Source organism: Cavia porcellus, unplaced genomic scaffold, assembly GCF_034190915.1.
Source record: "Cavia porcellus strain 051 isolate PalLab524CR breed Dunkin Hartley unplaced genomic scaffold, mCavPor4.1 scaffold_17, whole genome shotgun sequence".
Classification (NCBI taxonomy): Eukaryota; Metazoa; Chordata; class Mammalia; order Rodentia; family Caviidae; genus Cavia; species Cavia porcellus.
The window spans coordinates 42911821-42936270 of record NW_026947500.1 but is presented as its reverse complement, the minus strand read 5'-3'; the positions used below and the strand labels follow the sequence as shown (position 1 = coordinate 42936270).

Below are 24450 nucleotides of genomic sequence, written 5' to 3'. Positions count from 1 at the left end.
ATTTGTGATCCTCCTCCTTCAGCCTCCTAGAGGGCAGGAATTACAGGCATTCGTCACTACTTCTCCTCTCTTGCTTTTTTCTTTCTCCTGTTTTTGAGATAGTGTCTTACTATGTTATCTGAGCTACCCTGGATTCCCTGATTTAAGCAATCTCCCTGCCTCAGCCTCCAGAATAGCTGGGATTTCACCATATCTGGATCTAGTTGTCGTTATTCTGAAATCTGTGCCTTTAATCCAGATAAAGCAAAGGATACAAGAACTATGAAACTACTGGCGTGGTGGTGTGTGACTATAACCCAGTACTCAGGAAGCTGAGGCAGGAGGATCACCTCAAATCCAAACCAAACCATACAATAACAAAACAAGCCCAAATAAAACAAACAAACCCCTCTCACCCCCTCTAAGAAAGACACAGAGTCGGCAACTGATGCTGAATCTTTTTTTTTTTTTTTTTTTAAATTTTGCCTTCCTAAAGCGAGAGCTGAGCCGCAGGGGAAGTGTCTGGCATTTAAAAGGCCCAGAGGCTTGGGCATCGACAGGGGGAGGCCAGGCGAGGGGGTGGTGGTGTCCCTCTGTCCCAGGCCGGAAATCAGCTGCAAAGCCTGCACTAACTTCATAAAATATAAAACAAGTGAGGGGAAAGGTCAGAGGGAGATTTGTAAAATACAATATCTTAGGGGATTGGCAATAATAAAAAATAAGGTTCATTATTTACAAACAATTTCTGCTCTTGGTCTGTACAGTGTGGGGGGTGTGCAGGGGGCAGTGGTCCTGTGGTCGTCTGAGCAAGGGCCAGTGGCCAGTGAGTGGTTTTGCTGAGGACGGATGGTTGTGGGGGGGTGAGGGAGTGGCTGGCCTGCAGGGACAGTCCGGATGTCGGGCTGGGGTGGGGCGAAGGGGAGGGACCCTCTTCCCTGGGGGACCCAGGGACAGGGCGCAGGCGGGATCCGGTCAGCGAGCATGAGAAGTCCTCTGTGGGCACCAGGGGTGCGTCCTGTGTCCTGGTCTCGGGGGCCTAGGAGAGCTGCAGGGTGGCATTGGGGCCCAGGTCCCTGGGGAGAGAAAAAGCAAAGATGACCGAGTCACTGCCACCAACAGGGGTTGGGGGGGCCTGGGCCGGGAGGGGCTGTCCCCACCTGTCCTGGAACCAGTCCTCGGGGTGGGAGAAGTCGGGGCCCGTGCCGTTGCCCCCGACGCCCTCAGGCCAGGCCTTGCCCAGGTACTTGGTGGTCTCGTGGCTGCCATCCAGGTGGTCGTGCTGCAGGGGGTCCTGGGGCCGCTGCTCCGCTGGCCCCCCCGGCTGGATGTCCCAGCCCTCTGGGGGCTCCACGGGCAGCAGCGTGCCACGGCCGTCCTCCCACGAGCTGGCGCCCTCGTCGTAGAACAGCAGGCTCCGGGAGGGCACTGGGGAGGGACAGCGGGGTGATATTGACAACCTGGCACCCCGCCCCACTGGCCACTTCCTGGACCTGGTTACAGATGGTGCTCTATAATCGTTTGGGCCTGGATCCAAATCCCAGCTCCTGGACTGGTTGCATCCTTTGCTTTAACCTTTCTGAGCCTCAGTTTGCTGAGCTGGGAAATGGGGATCCTAAGGCCAACCTAAGGTCACGGAGAAGTGAAACACCACGTAATCACTTCCTAAGCAGAGGTCTTGGCTCTGGGGGCCTGGGAGCTCTGTTCTTTTTGTTTTCATTCTTTTTTTGTAAACTGGGAATCAAACCCTGGGGCTAGCACATGCTAGGCAAGTACCATGGAACCACATACCAGTTCTTTTTATTTTTTAATTTTATTTTGAGACAGGGTCTCACTACATTGCCCTGGCTAGCCTCCAACATAGGATCCTCCTGTCTTGGCCTCCTGAGTAGCTGGGATTACAGGTAGGCACCACAGCAGCCAGCTGAGCTTGAATCCCATCATGACCACGTCTAGGAGCCCTAGAATAAGTCTCTTCTCCATCTAGGCCCAAATTTGCCTTTCAGAGAAACCAGTGGAGAGAAAATAGACATTCTAGGACATTTGTGTGCCAAACACACGGTAGACCTTTAAGCCTGATCAAATTATTGCTGTCTTACAAACTATTGGGAATGATGTGCTTTTTACTTTTTATTTATTTATTTAGAAACAGGGTCACTGTGTAATCAGGCTGGTCTTCTGCCCGCTAGGTAGCCCAGGTTGGCCTTAATTTGTGTCGATCCTCCTGCCTCAGCCTCCCCTGTGCTGGGATTATGTACGTGCACCACCACACCTGACTGGGGAATGAGATTTTCTTTGTCTCTGCTTCAGAGCAGGTGACCAGGGGTCCAGGCTACCAGGCGAGCTGTCCCTTCCTTTTCCTTGCTGCAGGCAAGTCCACCCCCAGCCCTCCGGTTCCTCAGCCCCGGACATCAGGGACAGGCGGCTCTGGAGTTACGCAAAGCCCCAGCTCCAGAAGCCAGCGCCCCCGAAGGCCACCTCCTCCCTCAGCCGTGTCCTCCATGGGTGTGGGTGCTGCCACCTCTCCCTGTAGCCTTGTCCCTGCTGTCCCGCCATGGCGGCTCTTTCCTCTCCTGGCTTCTCTGGCCTCAGGGACACACAGGGTCACTCTGAGGCCTCGTGTCCCGCTGCCCACCCCTCAGAGCCTCTCTCTGTCACCCGTCCAGGGAGTGGCTGTCACGCTACCCTGCTTCCTCTTCCCCAACCCGCCCAGCTTCCTCCTCTCAAGGCCAAGTTGCTCCCTTCCCGGTCTGTCCTCCTTCTGAACGCTGCCTCCTCCTATCTCTCTCTGACCTCCATCTGTTTCCTCTTCCTCCCAGCCCCCCCCCCCGGGAAGCTCCTCCGCCTCCGCCTTGGAAACTGTCTGGGCTGGGCCTGAACTTGCAATCCCCCTGCCTCGGCTTCCAGAGTGCTAGGATTATAGGTGTCCACCACCTTGCCCTGCGGGGAATGGCAAATAGCTGGGCCCAGTCACCCCATCCAGGGCAGACATCACCAAGCCTTAGGGTCCTTTCAACACAGTGCTTTAGGCAGCTACATCTCCTTCCTTAGGCCCCTCACCCACGAGAGAGTCACAGACCTTCTGTGGGCCTCAGTTTCCCCATGTGCAGAATGAGGTGGGACAAGGAGTCGATGCCAACTCCAAACACAGCCCCGCTCTCGGGTGGGGCTTCGGCCCTGCGGGGAGGACTCACTCTGGCTGGCAGTGTAGATGCTGTCTGCGGCGGCCACGGGGTCTTCCTTCACAGTCTGGGAGCTGGAGGAGAACTCAGGCAGGCAGGGCACGAGGGAGCCCAGCACCAGGACGAAGCACAAGGCTGCCACCTGGGCGGGACAGTGGTAGTGTGTGACCCACGGGGCGGGAAGGGCACAGGGCCGCCCCAATGCAGTTTGCCAAAAGTGGCTCCCCGAGCCAACGCCCCTACACCTGGGGTCCCCCAGCTGCTCTGGAGCAGGTGGATGCTGCCCCGGCCATCCTAGTCATGGTGGGGCAGGGCTAGGAAGAAGAGGGAGGTAGCCTGTGTGGCTGTCACCTGCAGGGCAGAGTCACAACCAGAAGAAAAAGGTAGGGGGCGGATGGGCTAGTCTCAAATTCAGCAAGAGTCCAGAGCCACATCACACCCTGGCTTTCTTTCCTTTCCTTTTTGGTGGCACTGGGGATCCAGGGCCTTTGTACTGAGCTACATCCCCAGCCTCTTTCATTTTGTGACCGGAACTTTTTTTTTTTTTTTTTTTTTTTTTGTCTTTTTCCTTTTTATCGGTACCGGGGATCGAACTCACAGACTGCCTGCTTGCAAGGCAGGCACTTATGCCACTGAGCTAAATCCCCAGCCCCTATGACCAGAACTCTTAAACTATTAAGTTACCCAGGCTGAGCTCAAACTTGTGATCCTCCTGCCTCAGCCTCCCAGACTGCTGGGATCACAGGCCTGCAGGACCACGTTCTCGGGATTCTAGGCTTGTCCTCAGCCTTCTCCCCGCCCGCATCCATTTCCCTGCATCCCCCAAGTCCTTCCCTCTGTAGGATCTGCAAAACCTGCCTCCCTAGGGCTGGGTGTTTAGCTCAGCGGCATAAGCGCCTGCCTTGCAAGCGCGCGGTCATGAGTTCTATAAATAAAATTTTAAAAAATTAAAAAAAAAAAAAACCTGCCTCCTCAAGGGATCCCTTCCCCTAGCTGGGGTCCCTGGTGTCACCTACACAGCCACACAAGGACAACTGCATTGCACTGCTGCCAGGGCCAGGGCCTCACCTTGACACCACCAAGCCCTTAGAGCTCTGCCCCCACTCCAGGAAGCGGGCAGAGGGAAAAGAGGGAAGAGGGTCCCTGTGCTGGCCAGGGCAGTGCCTACCATGAGGCAGGTCCCAGTCTGGGTGGCTGCCATCTTGTAAGGTCTGGAGATCTTGCTGGTGACCAGGCTCTGGAGTTTCTGCAGCTGCTGCAGCAGGTTCCTGAGGAGGGCACAGTGGTCAGTGGAAGGCCTGACCGGGCAGCCAGCTCTGCCTCCTGGGCCTTCCTGGGGGCCAGGCCACTTCTGGCCTGGCCTGTGCACCAAAGCCTGGTTTGATCGGGAGAGGAAAGGTCACCTCCTGCAGGCTCCTGTGCAGTGTGGCGCAGCCACCGGAGGCCTGGCACCTGTGGATGGCTGGGCTGCTTTTGGGGAGCTCAGGGGTGCTCCCAGCTGCAAGCGGACAGAGCCAGTCTTTTTTCCTTTTTATGACATTTTTTTGCTGGTGCCTCGGATTGACCCAGGACCTTAACACCGAGCTACATCCTCAGCCCTTCCTTATTTCTATTTTTCAATTTTGACACAGCAACTCACTAAATTGCCTAGGTTGGCAATTCTCCTGCCTCAGCCTCCCCAGCTGCTGGGATTGCAGGTGTCAGGTACCATGTCCGGCTGGTCTTCTTTTTCTTTTTTTTTTTATTAATTTTTTTTTTTTTTTTGGTCTTTTTCATTTTTATCGGTACCAAGGATCGAACTCACGACCGCCTGCTTGCAAGGCAGGTGCTTATGCCGCTGAGCTAAATCCCCAGCCCCTGGTCTTCTTTTTCTTAACCCAACCACCGACGCATGGGGTAAGAACCTTCCTCCTTTGCACCCCCCAGTACCATAAACCGGTAAGGAGGACGCGTGTGGTACAGGGCTTGGTACATAGGTTCTGTAAGCGCACTGGTTTCAGTATAGGTGCTTCTGAAGTGAGTGGGGCAGCTGTTCACGTTAATTTTCTACTGCCTATGTTAATTTTATTGGTGTTTTGCTGTGATAGCTCCTCGTTTACTTATGGATTTCCACATTAATCTCCTGGGCTAATTACGCGGGTTCCACCCAGTGTGGAATCATCTCCTCCACGCAGCCAGGCTGGTGCAGTTCCCAGAGAGAACAGCAGGTGGCGAAACAGCTCCTAGTTCCCGGCTCGACCTCGGGCCTCGGTGAAGTGAGGTGTGAAGGCTCCGCCCCACGCTGGCGGGGGCGGGGCTGAGGCGTTCCCTTGCCCAATCAGCTAGAAGCCGGTGTAGAAGGCGGAAGGGAAGGAGAAACGTCTGGCCTTCGGGCCCCTACTGTATGCCAGACGGTTGGCTGTGTCATGGGCATCGCCGTCACAAATACTTATTAAAGACCTAGGTGGGGTCCCAGCTGGAATTCATCAAGAATCCCAAAAAATAATAAAAGAAAATCTAAACCGGGTGACGCAAGCCTGTAATCCAGCACTCAGGAGGCTGAGTCAGGAGGATGGTTGAGTTCGAGACCAGCTTTGGTTACAAAGTGAGCTCAAGACCAGCCTGAACTGCATAGTGAGACCTTGTCTCAAAAACAAAAACAATAAACAAACAAAACAAAAAACAAAGAAAAGAAAATCTAGTATTTTATGAGTCGAGCATTCTTAAATGCCAAGCACCACGCCAGATCCTGAACTGCACTCTCATAGAATCCTCACATGGATCTTGTGAGATAGTGTGCCTGTTATTTCCCTGCATACAAAAACCAAACCAAAACAAACAAACAAAAAAAAAACCCTGGGGTCTACCTGGGCATGGGGGCATTCGGTAATCCCAGCTACTTGGGAAGCTGAGGCAGGAGGGTTGCAAGTTTGAGGCCAGCCCAGGCAATTTAGCTTGTCTCAAAAATAAAACAGCGTGAAGATGCATGTCTGTAGTCCTAGCACTCAGGAGGCTGAGGCAGGAGGATCGCCAAGAATTTGAGGCAAGTAGTCTGAGCCACACAGTGAGTTTAAGGCTAGCCTGCACTACATAGCAAGACTCTGTTTCAGAAAACAAATGAAACAAAAGTTTGAAGGCCCTGTGTTCACCTGCCAGTCTGGCAACAAATAAAACAAAACCTAGATTTTTGGGCTCTATTGTGGTAGGCTGTGATTCAGTACACCTGGCTTAGAGTCTACAAAATCTCTCTCTCTCTCTCTCTCTCTCTCTCTCTCTCTCTCTCTCTGTTTTCAGACAGAGTCCTGCTGTGTGGCCCAGGCTGGCTTTGAACTCCTGATCATCCTGCCTCAGCCTCCTGAGAGCTGGGGTTATGGTGTGCGCACACCCATCCCTGGTGAGAACCTGCTGGTTTGCGGATGACACGAGGGACACTTCTGCTTTGTCCCCCGTCCCTTTCACATCTCACCCGCCCGGATCTGGGGTGTGGCAGGACATAAGCAGTCCCAGCTACAAGGTCTAGCTTTGGGGGTCTCCGTGCTCCCTCTCCTGCTGTGCAGCCCTGGGCACCGGCTGCCATGGGCGGGGACAGGGTGCGGCACCCACCTGTTGGCACTCTCCAGGGTCTCCACCTTCTTCCACAGCTCGTTGTTCTCGGATGTGTATGTCTCCACCCTGGAGGGGCCAGGTAGGCACGGGCTCAGGGCAGCCCCAGGCTCACGCCCGCACCCCCACCCCGTTCCCTGCATCGTCTGATTCTGGTGGCCGAGGGACGAGGACAGGGACAGCCGGCCGCACTTTGGGGACTCTTACTTCTTTTCTAGGCATTCCACGTATTCCTTCTTCTTACGGCGGCTCTCCTGGGCTGAGATCTAGGCGGGGAACAAAAGCAGTTGCCAGCACTGCATGTCTAGATCTGGGCCTGATTCGGGCAGGTGTCACTAGGGGACCCAGGTCACCCCCACCGCGATGCCTCCAAAGCCTGGGGGGGCCCGGGGGCCGTGCAGCCCCTACCTTGTTCTTGATTTTCCGTCGTACCCTCTTCAGCGCCTTCTCCTCTGCCTTGCTGAGGGGCAGTTTGGTGGGGATGGGGTAGCCCTCAGCAATCAGGGTGCGCTTTTCCTCCTCAGTCAGGAGCAGTGGCCCAGATGTCCCCTGTAATTTCTGCAAGGAGCAGGACACGGGGTTAGGCCCCAGGCAGCCCTAGGTTTGAAGTCAAGAGCTGTCCTGTGCTGTCTGCATGCTCAACACTCTGGGCCTGTTTCCTCCTCTGAACACGGGGCAGATCTAAGTTCCAATCAGTGACAGTGGAAAGCCCAGGTCAGGGTGCTAGGAGCCCAGCTGGTCCTCTCCCTGGGGCTCAGGATGCCCAGTCCGGTCCCAGCTCTGCAGCAATGTGGGTTTTGGGGCATCTTGGACTGCCTCTCTCTGCCTCAGTTTCCTTGTCACCATGAGACAGGGCTAGAGGATTGTCACTGCCATCTGCCGGCCAGATTGAGCCAAAGTTCAATCTTTGAATTCTTATGAGGTGGAGCTCAGACTCAGCGACCCGGCATTCCCACTTCTCATGCACTGTAGGGACTGACTCAGTTTCCCTCTTCCGGGGCCAGCCCACCCCCAGCTCCTTACGTGTGGGGCAGTGAGGAGAGGGGAGGTGGAGATGGCATTGGAGGATCGGGCCATGGGCCGGACAGGGCTGGAGGGGGGCAGTGAGCGGGGACTCTGGGAGCCATCACTGTCGCTGCCGTGGCTGCTGGGAGGTGTTGGAGGCATCTGTACCAGGTCCTCTGGGAAGAGAGGGGGCTGGGTTAGCAGGACAGGGCTGATACCACAGGTGTTCAGCTCCGTGTGGGAGCCAGAGGGCCCTGGAGCACTGAGGTCACATCAGAAGCCCCTCTGTGACACAGGACAGAGCTGGGCCCAGCTCCCTGCAGGCTGCCGCTTGTCGGGGGCACCACAGAGGCGGGGTCTGTCCCCATCGATGGCTTCAAAGATGCTAGTATTTTCTACTTTGGCCTTCTATTTTTGGACGTAGTGTCTCACTCTAGCCCAGCCTGGCCTCGAACTTTCGATCCTCATACCTCAGCCTCCCAAGTGCTGGAAGGGTGCTAGAATTACAGGTCACCACGCCTGGCATGGAGATTCAGGCCCTGTAAGCCTCAGCTCTACAATCCCAGAAGGTGACTGAAATCTCAAACCAGGCCTGTTGGCAGGGGCAACTGAGTGAGCAGTGTCCCCCTTCCTTCTTGTACCCCAAAATATCTAGCCATCACCACCAGGGTTCCTATTTCCAATTTCAAGGTAAGAAGCAGGGATTGCAATTTCAGAGGAGCAGAGAGGAATCCAGCCTCTCCCTCCATGCAGTCCCCAAGCTGTCCCCTCTGTGGCATTGGCACCAGGAAGGCCAACAGACTGCCAAGGACAGCCCTGGGGGCAGCACGGAATGTGAGGTACTTCGGGGCGGAGGCCCAGCGCGCCAGCACTCCACAGCGTGGGGCTGGCACAGGGTGAGAGTCCTCTCTCTTTCCCTTTGACACTTATTTGCTTCTTCTGGATGCCACACTGCAAAGAGCAGTGGCCTCGGAATCAGGGTAGTCAAGGCCAACTCCTGACTGCGGCACCTCCCAGCTGTGTGACCTCAGTGATGCTTATGTATCCTCTCCAGGCTGCCCCTCCTTTCCTATTGGATGGAGCAGGAAGACTCTGCTCAGAGCCATGAGACTGTGTCAGCTACTGTACTCGAGGTGCTTTAGGAGTGAAGGGCCCCTATAACTAAGGGTACAACACAACACCCTCCTCATGACCTTGTCCTGTCTTGGCTCTAAGGCAGTGGATGCCCTGAGGGTGACACTGGCCCTGCTCACCTTTCTAGACCTTGTGGACTGAGTTCAGGACCTGATGCATAGAAGATTCTTTTTCTTTCTTTCTTTTTTTTTAGTACTGGGGATCGAATTTTATGACCTTGCACTTAGCAATCAAGTGCTTGAACTGCTGAGCTAAATCCCCAGCCCAACATAGTAGATTTTTAATCAGTGTTTGAGAAATTAATGAGGCAGGACTCGATAGATTCTGTTCCTCTTTTGATGTCTGACCAACACTAAGCTCTCTGTGTTCCTTTCTTCCTTAGCTGGTTTGGGGATGAGCTCCCAAGACTCTCTGAGGACTTGCCATCAGCACTCCCAGGTCACTGTGGGTCACTGATAGTTTGTGATTCTGGGGATACTTGTGATCTACTTGGATATAAGGACTGTCCTCTCTCTGCTTTCCCAGTGCCTGGAACTGGGAGATGTTCCCTATCGGACTCTGGATGAATGGAGGGTTGGGTAGATGGATGGATGGTTGGATGGGTGAATGATTGGGTGGATGATGGATAGATGGATGGGTGAGTGGATGGTTGGGTGGATGGTTGGGTGAATGGATGGATGGATGAATGGATGGTTGGGTGAATGGATGGATGGATGAATGATGGATGGATGGGTAAATGGTTGGGTGGATGATGGACATCTGGTTGGGTGGATGGTTGGGTGGGGGGATGAATGGGTAGATGGATGGATGGTTGAGTGGATGGATAGATGGTTGGCTGTCTGGATGGTTGGGTAGATGGATAGATAGATGGGCAGTAGGATGAATTATTAGATGGATGGAAGGATGGTTGGAAAGATGGACAGATGAGCCGGGCGTGGTGGCTCATGCCTGTAATCCCAGCACTCGGGAGGCTGAGGTGGGAGGATTGTTGTGAGTTTGAGACCAGCCTGGGCTACAAAGTGAGCTCAAGGCCAGCCTGAACTGCATAGTGAGACCCTGTCTCAAAAAAGACCAAAAAAAAAAAAAAAAAAAAGAAAGAAAGAAAGAAAGAAAGAAAGATGGATGGATGATTGGGTAGATGGATGGAGGGGAATTGGGATGGCTGGATGGATGAGTGGATGCATGGGTAGATGGATGGGTGGTGGGATGTTTAGATGGTTTGATGAGTGGATAGACAGATGGATGGAGAGTGAGATATTCAGGTAAGTGACTGGATGAACGGACAGTGGGTAGCTACAGAGTTGGCTTCAGCTAGTGAGCTGATTGCAGGAAGATCAGGAAAGGGGTGCAAGGGTGTTGGTATAATGATGGAAGTCACAGACTAAGAGAAGAGAAGAGGATGCATGGATGATGGAGAATAGATACTGGTGGGAGGAGAGGATATTTAGGAGAACTGGTTGGGGGAGCTTCAAGGATGGGATGGCCTAGACCAAGGGTGGAACACGCTGTCTGCCTAATCCTCAGAGGGAAGGGGCTTTTCCCCGGACATACTCACCTGGTGTCACTTTGAGGAACTGGCTCACCTCCTGGGGCTCTGCTTTGATCACTGGCAGCTGAGTCATCTCTCCTGGAGCCTGGGGAAGGGCAGGTCCAAGTCCATCAGCTGTCCCTGGGATGATCCCCACCAGCCCACCCATCTTACTTTTTTCCCTGAGGTGGGGTCTGCCCTACAGTTAAGGGAGTTGCTGGACTTGGGGTTCTGGACACATCCCAGAGTGGACAGGGGCAAGGTCTCATGCCACACCTAAGAGGACAGAAAGTGACCAAGTAGTAACGTTCAGACCTTCTGCTCGGAGCAGGAGGGCTTCCTGTTTCCTCTGAGGCCAGGCCATCTCCTTGCTGGAGGCTGACCCTGTGCTGTGAAGGGTCAGGGCCAAGGGCCTTGGTATGTGGGTTGCCCTGAGGACCAGAGGTAATGTCTGCCTGTTATGGTTTAGTTCAAAAGTGTCCTTTAAATTCTCATGTGTTCAGAAGTGGGCTTCTAGGGGTGACTGGATCGCAGGGGCACCATACCCCTCGGTGGATCCATTCGTTGCTGACCCCATTCTGGCGGAGGAGGTGGACCACAGGGCGCCTGGCCTGGAAAGTGCGCTCCTGTGCCCACCCTGCCTTTCTCCTGCTGCTTCCTGACTGCCGTGGGGTGAGTGGCTTCCTCCTGTAACTTCTTCCCACCACACTGTTTCTGCCTTGGGGTTGGCCAGCCATGGACCGCACCCTCTGAAGCCTCTGCTTGCTTCAGTTGAGGGTGTTGGACATGTCGTCCTCGTAATAGGCAAGTGACTAATACGCTGGCGCACTAAAGCTGCCCAGTGCCTGGGGACATGGTAGAGAACCGCCCAGAAGGAGGAATTCCTTGGTGGCGGCTCAGTCCCGTAGGAGATGTAAGGGCAGAATCCAGAAAAAGGACTTGGAAGCAAGGAGAGCCCCTGATGGGATTTAGGCAAGGAGTGGATGGAATCAGGTTTACATGTATAGTGAGTATATATGCACGTCTATTTCCGTTCCAGCTTACTGAGGCACACACGTGGCTCCACCTGCATGACACCAACATGCGTGTAGTTCATGGTGCTGGATGTGGGGGCCATCTCTACCTGATGGATCTGCAGCCAGCATAGAGGTTGTCATCTTGTGAGTGGACACAAAATCCAGAATACAGGAAGTTCAGTCTGGCCTTGAACTCACTGTGAGTCTCCTGCCCCAGCCTCCCGAGGACTGCGCTTACAGGAGTGTGCCACCATGCCCAGCTGCTGGGAAGTAGCCTGGGCTGTCTCCATGCCGGAGACCGTGGTCTGGGCCCTGCTTTCTGCGTATAAGGAGGACCTCAGCTCCCCCTGAGGGTGCTGTGGCACATGCCATCCCATCAGGGTGGTGGGCAGTGGAGGAGGAGGCAGAGGCCTGCTCTGGGGCTTCTGACCCTCAGTCTGAGGACCACAGCAGCCTCCTGCTCACGCTGTACCCAGGACCTGCTGGGCCCTCTCTCCCTCAGCCCTGCCATGGTCCCCAGGCTCACCTGGTGGGGGATGGGCAGCCTGGACAGGGGGCTGAGGCCCAGCAGGGGGGGGGTGGTCATGGTGGCAGCGGCGGCAGCCATGGCAGACGAGGCGGCCAGCGGGTCCACAGGCAGCTCTGGGCTGTGCTCCTGCTTCACCATGATGGAGCAGAGTTTGTGTCCCAGCGCCCACGCTCCATGCTCCGCGTCTGGGGGAAGTGGGAGGACCTGGGCTCAGGGGACGCTCAGGGGACTCCCAGAGCCCAGCACTTAGTGCCCACTGCCTGAGGGCACTGCCCTGAGGAGAGATGCTGGGGGACACAGTGGGGAGAGCAGAACAGGCGGGAACGCTCAGGAGGTGACAAAATGAGTGGAAGGGGCCAGGGCGTCTTCTGCATCCGGACACCGGGCCAGATCCCTCCTGGGGGGGTGACCTTATGCCTCTCTGTGCCTTGGCTTCCTAATAATTCCAAATGAGGGGAGAAACAGACACCCCTATCAGGAGGAGGGGAGGGCTGTCTGTTTCTCCCCTCATTTGGAATACAAGGCACAGAAGCTACTTAACCAGCCCTGGCAGATGAGCCTGAGCTCTGACATCATCCAAAGGAGACCAGGAGAGGCCAAAGGTCAATGCCTCCTCCCCGCCCCAATAATGGGGATTAAACTCCGGACATTTGCACCAGGCTTCATCCCCAGCCCTTTAAAGAGAATAACAATAATTATTATTTCTTGAGACAGCATGGCATGGTGGCACATGCCTATAATTCCAGCACTCAAGAGGCTGAGGCAGGAGGATTGCTGTGACTCCAAGGCCAGCCTCAACTACACAAAAAAACAGCAACAAAAAAAAATTTTTTTTGGATCAGGGTCTCCCTAAATTGCACAGACTGAGTTCAGGCTTACTATCCTCCTGCCTCAGCCTTCTAGAGCACTAGGTTTACGCCTCAGTGTCCACCATGCAGGCCCTATTAGTGACGTTTAAAAGGATCACTCCGCACTTGGGAACGAGGTGCGAGGTGCGAGGCTGTGGGAGGAATTGAAATAAATCATCGGCTGAGTGCAAGAGGCTGAGGCAGGAAAAGGGCAGTGGGAACGGAAACAAGAGACCCTGCAGGTGTCACCTCTTCCAGATGAGAGCTTGCAAAGCCCTCTGGGTGCAACAGCAAGGTGGGGATAGGGTAGCCCTCCGCTGTGGGCGGGAGAGGAGTCCGTGGCTCCCAGACCTGGCGCCACCTGCTGGGAGCCCCAGGCCAGCAGCAGGAATACCCATGGTTTTCCTAAATTATGGGGCAGGGTAGGAGCCTCCCTCCTGCAAGCTGCCTTCCCCAAGCTGTCTCGGTAAAGGCCCACAAACAAATCATTTTAAAAATAGATTTGGGAACTGGGCGGTGGTGGTGCAGGTCTGTAATTCCAGCTCTCCAGAGGCTGAGGCAGGAGGATTGCTGCAAATTTGAGGCCTGCCTGGGCTACATAGTGAGTTCTTGTCTCAAAAAAAATAGACTTGGGGTTTGCTGAGGAACTGCCTCTGGCCCAGCAGAAGTGGATGGAGATCCTGGCATGCGAGGGGTTCCCCCCCCCCCCCGCAAGGCCTTGCTGAGTCCAGAGGCTTGGGCATGCCAAAGCCCCAAAGTGTCCTGCTGTCCTGATGGGGTACAGAGGCTGGGTACTCTGGGGCCACCTCATCTCCAAGCCTATCACTTGCCTGGTACTGCGGGGCCATAAGCAAACTCACACAGGGGCCTGGCCCCTGCAGACAGAGAGGAGGAAGAACTGGAGGACTATTGGTGGCACATAGCTTATTAACAGGACTTCAGGGCACACAGGAAAACGGACACTGTTTACTGACACATCCTAGCATGTGCTGGGTGCCAAGCTGGGGACTTTGTGTAAATATATTTAGTCCTTTCTGGACCTTTCAAGGTACATTTTTAAATTTTATAAATGACGCGACAGAGGCCCAGAGAGGTTGAGAAACTTGCTCTGTGTCATTCAGCAGCTAGTGCAGGTACCCAGACGAGGCACATCAAGGCCTGTTAATCAACTTATACCAGGGAAGGGGGTTGATGTGGCTTAGATTTGGGGGCTGGCTCTTAAGTCTCCATTCCTCTTCGTGGGTGTGTATGTGCATGTGCGTGCACATGTGTGTGTGTGTGTGTGTGTGTGTGTGTGTGTGTGTGAAAGAGAGAGAGAGAGAGAGAGAGAGAGAGAGAGAGAGAGGGAGAGGGAGAGGGAGAGAGAGAGAGAGAGAGAGAGAGAGAGAGAGAGAGATTGAGCCCAAGAGCTTGGTGAATTGCCTAGGTGGGCTCGAACTTGAGATCCTCCTGCCTCAGCCTCCCATAGTGCTGGGATTACGGAAAGCCATACCCTGAGAGGGTTGCTAGGTGGCTCCTGAGAGGGTCTCAAGTGTCTTGTGGCTGGTCCACCTCTCACCTTCGGTGGTGTCCTCCATCTTGATGGGCACTAGCGGGCTCTGAGGCGCTGAGTCCCCACTCAGCGAGTAGCTGTGCTCTGCCTGAATGCCTGGCGCTGGGGGGTCCAATTCCATGTCCAGCAGGGGGCTCTTCTCATCCAGCGCTGGGTCATCAAAGAAGCTGCTGAACAGGTCGTTGGAGAAGTCATCCATGTTCTCCACGAAGTGGTCCAGGTGCTCTGGGAAGTGCTGCAGGGCAGGGGCAGGGACAGGCTCAGCCACTTCCTCTTGCTGTTGTTCCCACCAGCACCTCCTCACCAGCACCAACTCTTGTCATGGCACAGCCCAGGCTGGTCTCAAACACCTGGCAATCCTCCTGCCTCAGCCTCCCCAGTGCAGGGATTACGGGCATGAGCCATCATGCCCAGCTTCCAAACCACTCTTTATGCTATGAGTTTGGGTTCTCTTGGGTTCTGATCTTGGCCCAGACAACTCCAGCTATGACTCAGTACAGTGCAAACTGTGGATAGTGACTCATGTATAGGTTATGAAATCGATGTGGTGGGTCACAGCCAGAATTATTAAAAATGTATTTTTAAGACTTTCTACTTGACACATACTAGTTATCCATATGTATAGGGTGCAGTGTGACATTTCAGCACATGGATGTGATGTGTAATGACTGGAATGGGTCCTCCGTATAGCCAGAGCCTGAGCAGCTGTCATTTTTTTGTGTTAGGAAGACTGAAAATCCTGTCTATTATGTTGAGATAGACACTTGCTCAGGAAGCGGAGGCAGGAGAATCACTGGGCTATACAGTGAGTTCACAGCCTGTCTGAATTACATAGTGAAACTCTCAAAAAACTATTTAAAAAAATCTGGATTTCTGCGATTTTGAGAAAGTTAATCAAACTGTTTCATTTCATTCTCTGTACTGTGAGGCCAGTAATCGTTCCTGCCTGCTAAGTTTGTTATGAGGATTTGACCAATTAATACATGTAAAGCATCAGCAGAGGCCCTGGCATAAAGTAATTACTCGACAAATGTTAATAAAGCATTCTGGGAGCTGACATGCAGTAGGGGCTGATAAGCTGTTTTATTTTTCTCTTTAAACGATTACAGCTTGGCTGGGTAAGGGGATCCAGTAATTCCAGCTAGGAGGAGGCTGAGGCAGGAGGATCGCAAGTTTGAAGGCAGTCTGGGCAACTTAGCGAGACTCTGTCTCAAAATAAAATGGAAAGGAAGGCAAGAAAGGGGGGTTGGGGAGGTAACTCAGCAGTGAGCACAAGCTAGATATGAGAGGCGACCTGGGTTCAATCTCCAGTACTGAGAGAAAAGAAAAAGAAGAATTAAAAGGTTAGTGCTATCCATTCATTATTCACTGAATGACTGCACTGCTGGTGGAGTGGAAGAAAGGGGCGGATCACAGGTATATGTCACCACACGTAGTTTGGTCATTGTTAATTATTATTATTATTATTTTGGTCTTTTTTGAGGCAGGGTTTCATTTTATGGTTCACTGGCCTTGAGCTCACTTTGTAGCCTAGGCTGGTCTAAAACTCGAAGCAATCCCCCTGCCTCAGCCTCCCGAGTGCTGGGATTACAAGCATGTGCCACTGTGCCTGGCTCATAATCATACAAATCCAGTTTACAACCAGTGTCTGATGAGAGGATCTTGACCAGGATGAGCACAAAAACCTACAGAGGTCCCTCCCCAAAGTGGAATCATTTAATTCCATCCTCGGTTGCCCGGTGAGATAAGGAAGCATGTCCGTGTACTTCACAGACAGGGAGACTGAGGCACAGGTATAGCAGTGTCCACAATCATGGCCAGTTCTTCTTGGAGTGTAACATACCTTCCCCTCTCAGGTCACAGTTGGCCAGACTGAGTCCCTGAGGAAGTGTCTATGGTTTTTTACCAGCTCATTAAATACAGGCAGAGGACTAGCTTCGCATCCCAAAGCACGCAGGAGGCTGAGACAGAAGGATGGCTTTGAGTTCCAGGCCAGCCTGGGCTACATAGCGAGTTCCAGGCCAGCCTGGATGGCATAGCAAGACCTTGCCTCAGATAAACTAAACCAAACCCAAAACGCAAAGAAATAACAAAATAAACAAAGTGAAGGGGCTGGATTTTGTAGCACTAGTACCACTAGTTGTCCATTAGCACCCTAGGTGGGCACTACCAGGCTGACCGGGGTCTGGAGGAACAAGTCTTTGCCAATACCTGTGATCCCAGACAGAAACCCTTTATGGGCCACCTGCCCCTACCCACAGCCAGCCAGGCCAGCTGTGTGGGTTACACGCAGCTCAGAGCTGCAGAGTCAGGCAGGCCCAGCGAGGGGCGCTTCCCCCAGTCCCAGTCCTGGGGTCTCTCCAAGGCCTGCCTTGGGCTCTTAGGGAGAGAGGATGAGTCAGTGCCGCGTCCTCCAGCAGCTGAGACTTAGGCGATAAGAGTGTGCCAAACTCCTTCCCGGAGCCCTGGGAGAGGAGAAACCCTCCCGCCTGTCTGAGAGGCCCCCCTCTGGGAGCACCCACGGGAATCTGCTAGGGAGCTTGGCGGCCCTGCTTTGGGAAGAAGCCCCCGCCCCACCTGCTGGAAAGGGCAGCCAAAGCCCAGCAGGATGAAACTTCCAGAGCAGCAGGGCCAAGGGGAAGGGGAGGGCGGCCAAGGGGCAGCGTGTGGGGGCAGAACCACTGAGATGCTTGGGTCCCCCGGCTTGGCGCTTTCTGGGGCGCTGTGGATGTGGACTCATCCCTCGTGGGAGTGCCACCCTCAGGTCACCTCCCAGGGCGCTTTGTTGCCCGCTTCCATCTAGTGGCCAGTGTCTAGCTGCCCAACAGCTCTAACTCTGAGGCAGAAAGGACCTGAGAAAGCTCATGGTCCCTCCGCCTCCCATTTGCTAAAGTTAGGTCCAGAGTGGGAAACCATCCACCCAGGTCACATGGCGGACTGGTGAGGTTGAGGGCAGGGTTCCTTGCAGCTCCAGGGTGGTCCCCACTTCTGCCTCTGCGCCCACCTCCCTCATGCTTGGAAAGCCCAGTCTTTGGATGGCCCCAGCTCCAGCCCGGGCCCCTTTTCCCCTCCCTTATCCTCATTCCAGCGGACGCTGAAGGTTCAGTTTTAGATTATCCAGTGGGAAGTGGGAGAAGTGGGGAGCCAGCAGCCAGGAGTCTAGTAAAGGTAGAGGGGTCGAGTATCGACGTTGTAAAGGGGACAGGACTCTTCAATGGGACCCTTCTACGGGGGTGCCTTTCCAGACAACGGGGTGGGAAGCCAGAATAGGAAACATTATGATTTGTTTCCCTCCTTGTTAAAGATTTTTTCCTACAGAGTTGCCAATATAAGCTTTTCGGCTGCCATGCGCAGCCGGCGGCGGCTCCACTTGCTTGGAGGCGAGGCCTCACGCCCACTGCGAGCTGCACCCAGGAGCAGCCACTCGCCTTTTATATGTGAGAGGTCATCCGGGTCCTGCCAGCCTGGTGCAGCCCACGAATGGGTAAGCAGGGCGCGTTCAGAGCCGGCCCCCGCCGGAATTTCGCCTTCTCATTGGTCAGGGTCGCAAGCTGTTGGCCAATGGGAAGAGGCTGTGAGCCACTACCCTCGGAGGGGTGCGAAGAGGAAGGTCCCCCGCTCAGCGACCCGCAGAGTGGGGGGGTTCAGGTCTCCTGGGACCCGCCTGTTGCCCTTCCCTGTGGGGGCAGAGGGTGAAACAGCAGGCTCCCACGATGTCCCAAGACTCTACTCAGTAGCACGGCCCCGCCCCCTGCCCAACGAGGCGGGGCAAGTGGAGAGGGAGGGATTCAGACTGGCACCGTGGGCCAGAGTTCTCCTGCACGCTCACCGGCTCTCTTCCTCCCGCCCCTCCTCCAAGAACCCCCTAGGGCCGCACTCCTGGGGCAGGGGATCTCTTTCTGTGGGAGAGGGGTCGGTGATGAGACTGTCCTGGTTCCCACCCACCCGTCCTCCGGCCCCCTGCTAGGTCCATGCCAAGTCAAGGCTCTGGTGACCCACTGCCTTCTGTCGGGGACACAGGTCTCCCACTTGAAGCAGCCCCAGTGCGCCCCCTCCCGCAGTCTCCCCCTTTCCCTGGCTGCTGACCCCCCTCAGGCTGATTCAGTCTAATAGGGAAGGGAGGGAGGATGCCAGCGTGGGTCCCAGCCGAGATGTTGGGACACGCGGTGGGGGGAATCCCTAGCCCAAACATTCCTTCCGAGAGACAGCCCTGGGCAGATGGGGGGAGAGGCCTCTCACATTTCCCTTTCCTGCCCCCGCAGGCTGGGTGTACAGACAGCCCCTCCCCAAACACACGGACCCGCACATTCCCGGATGGTTACTGGCCTCGTGGTCACTCTAAGATTGCTCTCATTTCAAGCTGCAGGGCCACCAGTCTGAGTCACTGCTGTGTCCAGTGTGCGTGTGTGTATCGGGGAGTAGGGTCCAGCTAGCAGGGACAGGAGCTGACCCTGGGTCCTCAGTTGTCATCAGATCTCCCAGTCCTTCTGCAGATCACCATCCAGAGACCCAGGACTTAACTTCTCAGAGTTAGACTGACTCTTGGCAAAGAGGAGGTGGCCCTAGACTCGAACTTAGGAGGCCCTAGTTCAATGTCTGGGCAGGGTCAGGTGGAGTCTCCTCTCTAGGTGCCAGTTCTCACTGGCTATAGTTGTGTCCTTATGGAAATAGGGTGGCAGGGGCAGATGGAGTGAATTAGTCCTCAGAGAATGTGGTCTTGGCCTCTCTGGGCCTGGAAGGGGTGCAGCTAGCCCTCTCATGCCTTCTGGGGTTGGAGGTTTGCATCATTCCAGCCCACAGCCTTGCGCTCACCCCCAACCCCCCACAGTCCCTGAGAAGGGGAAGGTGGCTGCTGAGGCGCTGTAATTCCCCCCTGCTGACCTGCTCACGGCACAACCCAAGCCTGCAATAGGCGGAGATGCCCGTGTGTGTGTGTGTGTGTGTGTGTGTGTGTGTGCATATGCATATGCAAAGGATAAGGGCTGGGAGGGTCTGCTTACACTGGGAATCTTGCTTATCTGACACCACCCAATGGAATAAGTTCAGCTCATCCCATGTACAGCCTAGTGCAAACACTTTCACATGCACACACACCAGGTGGACGCTGTCTGGTACAAGCACAGACCCAACCATGACATCAAATGTGATCAAATGGACGAAGATTGGAATATGTATACACAGCTGGTGGTGTGGCTCAGTGGTGGGCACTTGCAGAGCCTGTTAGAGGCCCCGAGTCCTCTCCCAGCATTGCAAATAACTGTGCAGTGCAGTGCAAAAACACAAGACATACACACACACAGGTGGCCATCCCAGACCTACTCACGCAGACCCTGTCCTGGTCTCAGTTTCACATAAACACATGCAACATCTCGCGTGATCATACAACTAAGCCCTGCCTGGGCCAAGCCACTGCCTAGATCTGAGTCATGCATTCTACAGCAAAAAGATTTGGGATCCCTGGCTTGCCCGGGGCTGGGACTGGAGGAGGTGCTGGAGTGGGGACTGAGCTTTCTGTGCCAGTGTGTGCTGTGAAGGCACAGGCTGGCTGGCACTGCCAAGGGCTGCTTCTTGCAGAGCAGGTGCTGGGGAGGCCATGTACACTCTGCAGCCCCCAACCCAGCCATCTAGGTCTCTGCATCCCCCTCCTCACACCAGCAAGCCCATCCTTGTCCCCCAGGTTCCCCTCCAAACCCTGGCATCTTCTAACCAGGCGGCCCCTGTGCTGTGGCCCAACCCCGGGAGTAGGCGCCAAGCTCTGTCTGGGCAGGAGGAAAGGATGGCAGCGAATGCCTCCTCCAGGGTTCGTATTAACTGTCACTGGCATCCCTAAGGGGATGGCAGCCCATGGTCTGGCTGCTGGAGACATTGGCCAGAGGATCCCTCCAGGACAGCTCAGGATCCTGGAAACGAAGCAACAATCTTTTGTTTATTAATCATCCACACACTGGCATGGTACTTACTGAGCAGCTACTATGTGCCTGGCTCTACGCATACAGAGATAAACAGGCCCGATTGCTGCTCTCATTTATGAAGGAGTCCACGTGTCAAAGTCTGATCTGTCTTCAGAGTTGGATTAAGAAAGATCTAAACAGAGTGTAATGGTTTATGATGTCTAATCCCAGCACTCGTGAGGTTGAGGCAAGACTGCTATGAATTCAAGCCTAGCCTGTGAGACCCTGACTCAAAAGCACTAAAGAGAGAGAGAGAGAGAGAGAGAGAGAGAGAGAGAGAGAGAGAGAGAGATCTAAAACAGTGAAGTGACTATGTCATTTCCAGCTCAGTAACAATCAATGACTCGCTACTCCCCTGAGGATACAGATCAGATTTCTTAGTGTAATTTGAAATGATCCACTCATTTTGCCTCTGCCCTGGTATATCTCATTCTTACCCATATCTCTGAAGTGTAGCAAGCTTGGAAGTCTTGGATGTTTGCTGATTGACTGTCTGACTGTGTGGGTAAATGGAGGAATATTAGTGAGCCTGAGGTGCTTGCCTGTGCCACAGAGCACCAGGAATGACTATCCTGGATCCTGCATCCATGCCAGCTTCTGCTCCAGAAAGTTTCCATTTGCCTGGCCTCCTTCCCTTGACCCCTCCCTGGTAGGGCCCACTATACCCATTCTCTGGGTTTGAGCCTGAGGCCCTTTTATTTGGAAGCCCCAAGCAGACCAGTTAGTTACCTGGGGAGTGTAGGCCCCTCTCAGTGCTAGAGGAGCCGTCTGGGGCTCAGGCCAGGTCCAAGGGTCCAACAGGGCCCAGTGGCCAACTAGGCAGAGCTGCCTTGCAGGCTGGGCCAGCTGGAAGGCTGTCCTGGCTGGAAGGCTGTCCCTGCTAGAGCCCACAGCGGCCCTGGCCAGGATCCTCGGCCTCTCCCTCTGCTCCGTATGCACAGCACTGGGCCTTTGGTTTGGTGTCCTCAGGTCCCAGCCTGTCTGAGTTGTGCTCGGGTTTTATTTTTGGGAGAGGTGGTACCGTGTTCCCTCCTGTTTACTCCCTTCTTGCAGGGAAGGTGTAGAACCCTTGGGCCCAGCTGGGGATCAGGCTGAGACCCTGACCCCTGGGGTTGGAACCTCCAAGGACTCCTGCCACACCCCATGCTCCAGAGCCAGCTGCTCCTGCCTCCTTCCTATACCAGTTGTGTGAGTGACACCTCCCCAGTCCTTTCCTCCTGGAAATTTCAGAGCATTGCTAAGTCCTCCCCGTCCCTAAGGAGACACAGTGCAGCCCGATGGCGACCTGCAAGGGAGGCCCCAGATCTGGCTGTAGACTTGCTCTGCCCCGTACTTGGTAACTTGGGCAGGTGGCTTAACCTTTACGACCCTCAGTCTCCACTACAGCATGGGGTCTTCCATCCCCCGACCGCACTGCAGTGAGAATAAAATGAGTGGGCTTTTGTAAGGGCTCTGCAGAACGCAGGGTGTGAGCAGACTGGCTCGTGCAGCAGCTGTTTCTGTCATATTTATGCTTTTTTTTTTTTTTGTCTTTTTGAGATAGGCTCTCATTATGCAGTTCAGGCTGGCCTTGAACTCACTTTATAGCCCAGGCCTGCCTGGAAGTTGATATAGACCTCCTGCCTCAGCCTCCCCGGTGCAGGGACTAGAGGTGTGCACCACCCCCTCCAGCCAGCTGTTTCCATTATAACTGGTGAAGAAAACCAGGGCCTGGCAGACTTGCTCTTGAGCCCACAGCTCAAGAGAAGCAGCCCTTTTCTGAGCTTTCATTTTTCTAGCTCCCTTCCTAGGAGAAGAGGAGGCTGGCAGTAGCCCAAAGAATTTTCATTATTATTATTATTATTATTTTGGTTCTTTGAGATAGGGTCTCACTGTGTAGTTCAGGCTGGCCTTGAACATGATATGTAGTTCTTGTTGGCCTTGAGTTTACTATGCAGCTAGCTCAGGCTGGCCTCAAACTTGCAATTGTCCTGTCTCAGCCTCCTGAGTGCAGGGATTACAGATGGGCGCCACCATACCTGGCTTAGTGCAAAGAACTTTGTCGAGTCAGTTGATGGGCAAGTGCTGAGTCTTCCTGGTGGCCGCCTACTTCGTGCCTAGTCCCAGCTGGTGACTAGAGGGAGGCAGTTCCTCCCAAGTCCCCAAGACTTTGTCTTGCTCACTGAAGGTGAGGGGCCCAGGGAGGTGAGCCCAGCACTCAGCCCCACGGTAGACCATGAGGCCCAATGGACTGTGAGGTGGGGGAGGGCTGGGTCCTGACATCACAGAGTGGAAAAGCTAAAGCCACAGCCACTTGGGCCAGCTGGGGCCTTTCCAGCGTCCAGATGTCTCCGGAATGTGCTGAGCTGGGAACTACCTCGCTCCTTCCCCACCACCCCCAACCCCTGGCCCTCATCTGCTTGCTCCAGCTCGGCCTCCGCCCCACCCCTGCTCAGCCTCTCTCCTCCCTCCAGGGAGGGCCCAGGGTCCACTGCCCTGGTCTTTCGCCACTGCCCAGCTCCCTCGTACTCCTCGTTCCTCGGAAGGGACTGTGAGAGGCAGGAGTGGGTCAGGGTGGCTGGGGCTGACCATGCGACCTCAAGTGGGCGGGGGCAGATGGGCGCTTGGTGAACGGGGAGGGGAGAGTTCTCAGCAGATCACGCACGCCAGATCCTAAATGTGGAACTGATTTGCAGCCTTGGAGAGAAAGGGGTGAAGGCTTTGGGGCTGCAGAGGGCAGGGCCAGGCCTCTGCTCTGCGAGGGGCTTCGGGCATTTTGTCTGGGCTGAGAGGGGTGAACAGGGGCTCACTTTGGGCTGGAGATGTAGTGTGGACGTAGAGTACTTGCTCAGCCTGCGCAAGGCCCAGGGTTCCATCCCAAGTGCTGCGAAATCAAACACAAAGCTATCAGTGGGGCAGGGAGCCCCGTTAGTGTACTGGGATTGGACCACAGGTAGCACACGGCTCATGCTGTAGAGCGCAGCCTGAAGAGGGTAAGAGGGACAGCCTGGCCCTCACAAAGGTGGAGCTGCCTTGGGCCTCCTCGGCCAGCCTGGCCCTGAATACTGGGATGAAAGGTGGGAAGGGAGTCAGTGACCTGGGCTGGCATGAGTGTCCCATCTGAGCACAGAGTGGAAGGAAGTCAGAGGGCAGAAGGGACCTGGGCTCTGCTGCCACCTGAGGGCAGTTTGAATTTCTCTGCCCAGGCAGGGCTTTGGTCATCCAGAGAGTCAGACACCTGAGCCCCTCACTCTGGTGAACTCTAGGCACCAGAGGAGCTGGGCACTACCATCTCATCCAGCCCAGAACCATCGATGGCTCTCCATTGCCTGCAGAAACACCTGCCAGCTCCCTAGTGTGGTGTGCAAGGTAAATGGGTCCCAACTTACCCTGGCACTAGAGCCCCTCATTTCCTGTTCCCTACAGCCTGGCGGGACTGAAGCTCCCAGCTCCCTAAACCTACTGGGAGCTGTACTGCAGCAGGGCCTTTGCTTATGCTCTTCCTGTTTCTGGAATGCCTTTGCCTTTCACTTCCTCAGTCCAACTCCTCTCATCCTCTAAGGCCCAGTTCACATGCTGCCTCTTCCAGGGTCTAGGACAGATTTCACCCTGAACCCTCTGCAGATCTCACGCAGGGCCCAGCATTTACTGTGTCTAATATAGTGGGCTTTGTGGTGCACGTCTATAATCCTGGCATTCAGGAGGCTGAGGCAGGAGGATTGCTGTGTATTTGAGAACAGCCTGGGCTCCACAATGAGTTCAATGCCAGCATGAACTACATAGTGAAACTCTGTCTCAAGTAAAACAAGAATAATAATGGTGATAGCTAATAGTTATGTGCCAGGTACTGCTCTAACCTTGCATTTAGCACCTCACTTAAGCTTCAGAAGATAAAACAGTTTGTCAGTGCACTCATTGGTTGAAGAAGAAGTGATACACAGAAGTTAAAAACTTCTCCAGCTTTATCTAGTAGCAAACGGAGCCACATTTGAGTCCTGGCTCTGATTGTAGACCCTTGGCTTTTTGTTTTTGTTTTTTTGAGACACGGTCATACTATGTTGCTCAGGGTGGTTTTTAGGTCCTGAGTTCAAATGACCCTCCTGCCTCAGCATCCTGAGTGCTTAGATTATAGACGTGTACCGCCATACCCAGCTCTCACAGTCTGTAT

At 54.5% G+C, this 24450-nt stretch overlaps 1 protein-coding gene across 2 annotated transcripts in view; it reads right to left on the bottom strand.

Annotated features, from left to right (window-relative positions):
• Positions 1-425: 425 nt before the first annotated feature.
• Creb3l1 (cAMP responsive element binding protein 3 like 1) overlaps positions 426-24450 on the bottom strand; it is a 68724-nt gene continuing 44699 nt past the window's right edge. For both annotated transcript variants that reach the window (XM_063227840.1, XM_003465166.5), the window contains exons 2-12: positions 14359-14587; positions 11950-12137; positions 10435-10513; positions 7764-7921; positions 7149-7298; positions 6948-7006; positions 6741-6809; positions 4327-4426; positions 3171-3300; positions 1137-1404; positions 426-1052 (exon numbers count right to left, since the gene is read on the bottom strand). In XM_063227840.1, the coding sequence (XP_063083910.1) occupies positions 1016-1052; positions 1137-1404; positions 3171-3300; positions 4327-4426; positions 6741-6809; positions 6948-7006; positions 7149-7298; positions 7764-7921; positions 10435-10513; positions 11950-12137; positions 14359-14551 (1431 nt within the window). In that variant the 5' untranslated portion in view covers positions 14552-14587 and the 3' untranslated portion in view covers positions 426-1015. The remainder of the gene's footprint in view (positions 1053-1136; positions 1405-3170; positions 3301-4326; positions 4427-6740; positions 6810-6947; positions 7007-7148; positions 7299-7763; positions 7922-10434; positions 10514-11949; positions 12138-14358; positions 14588-24450) is intronic.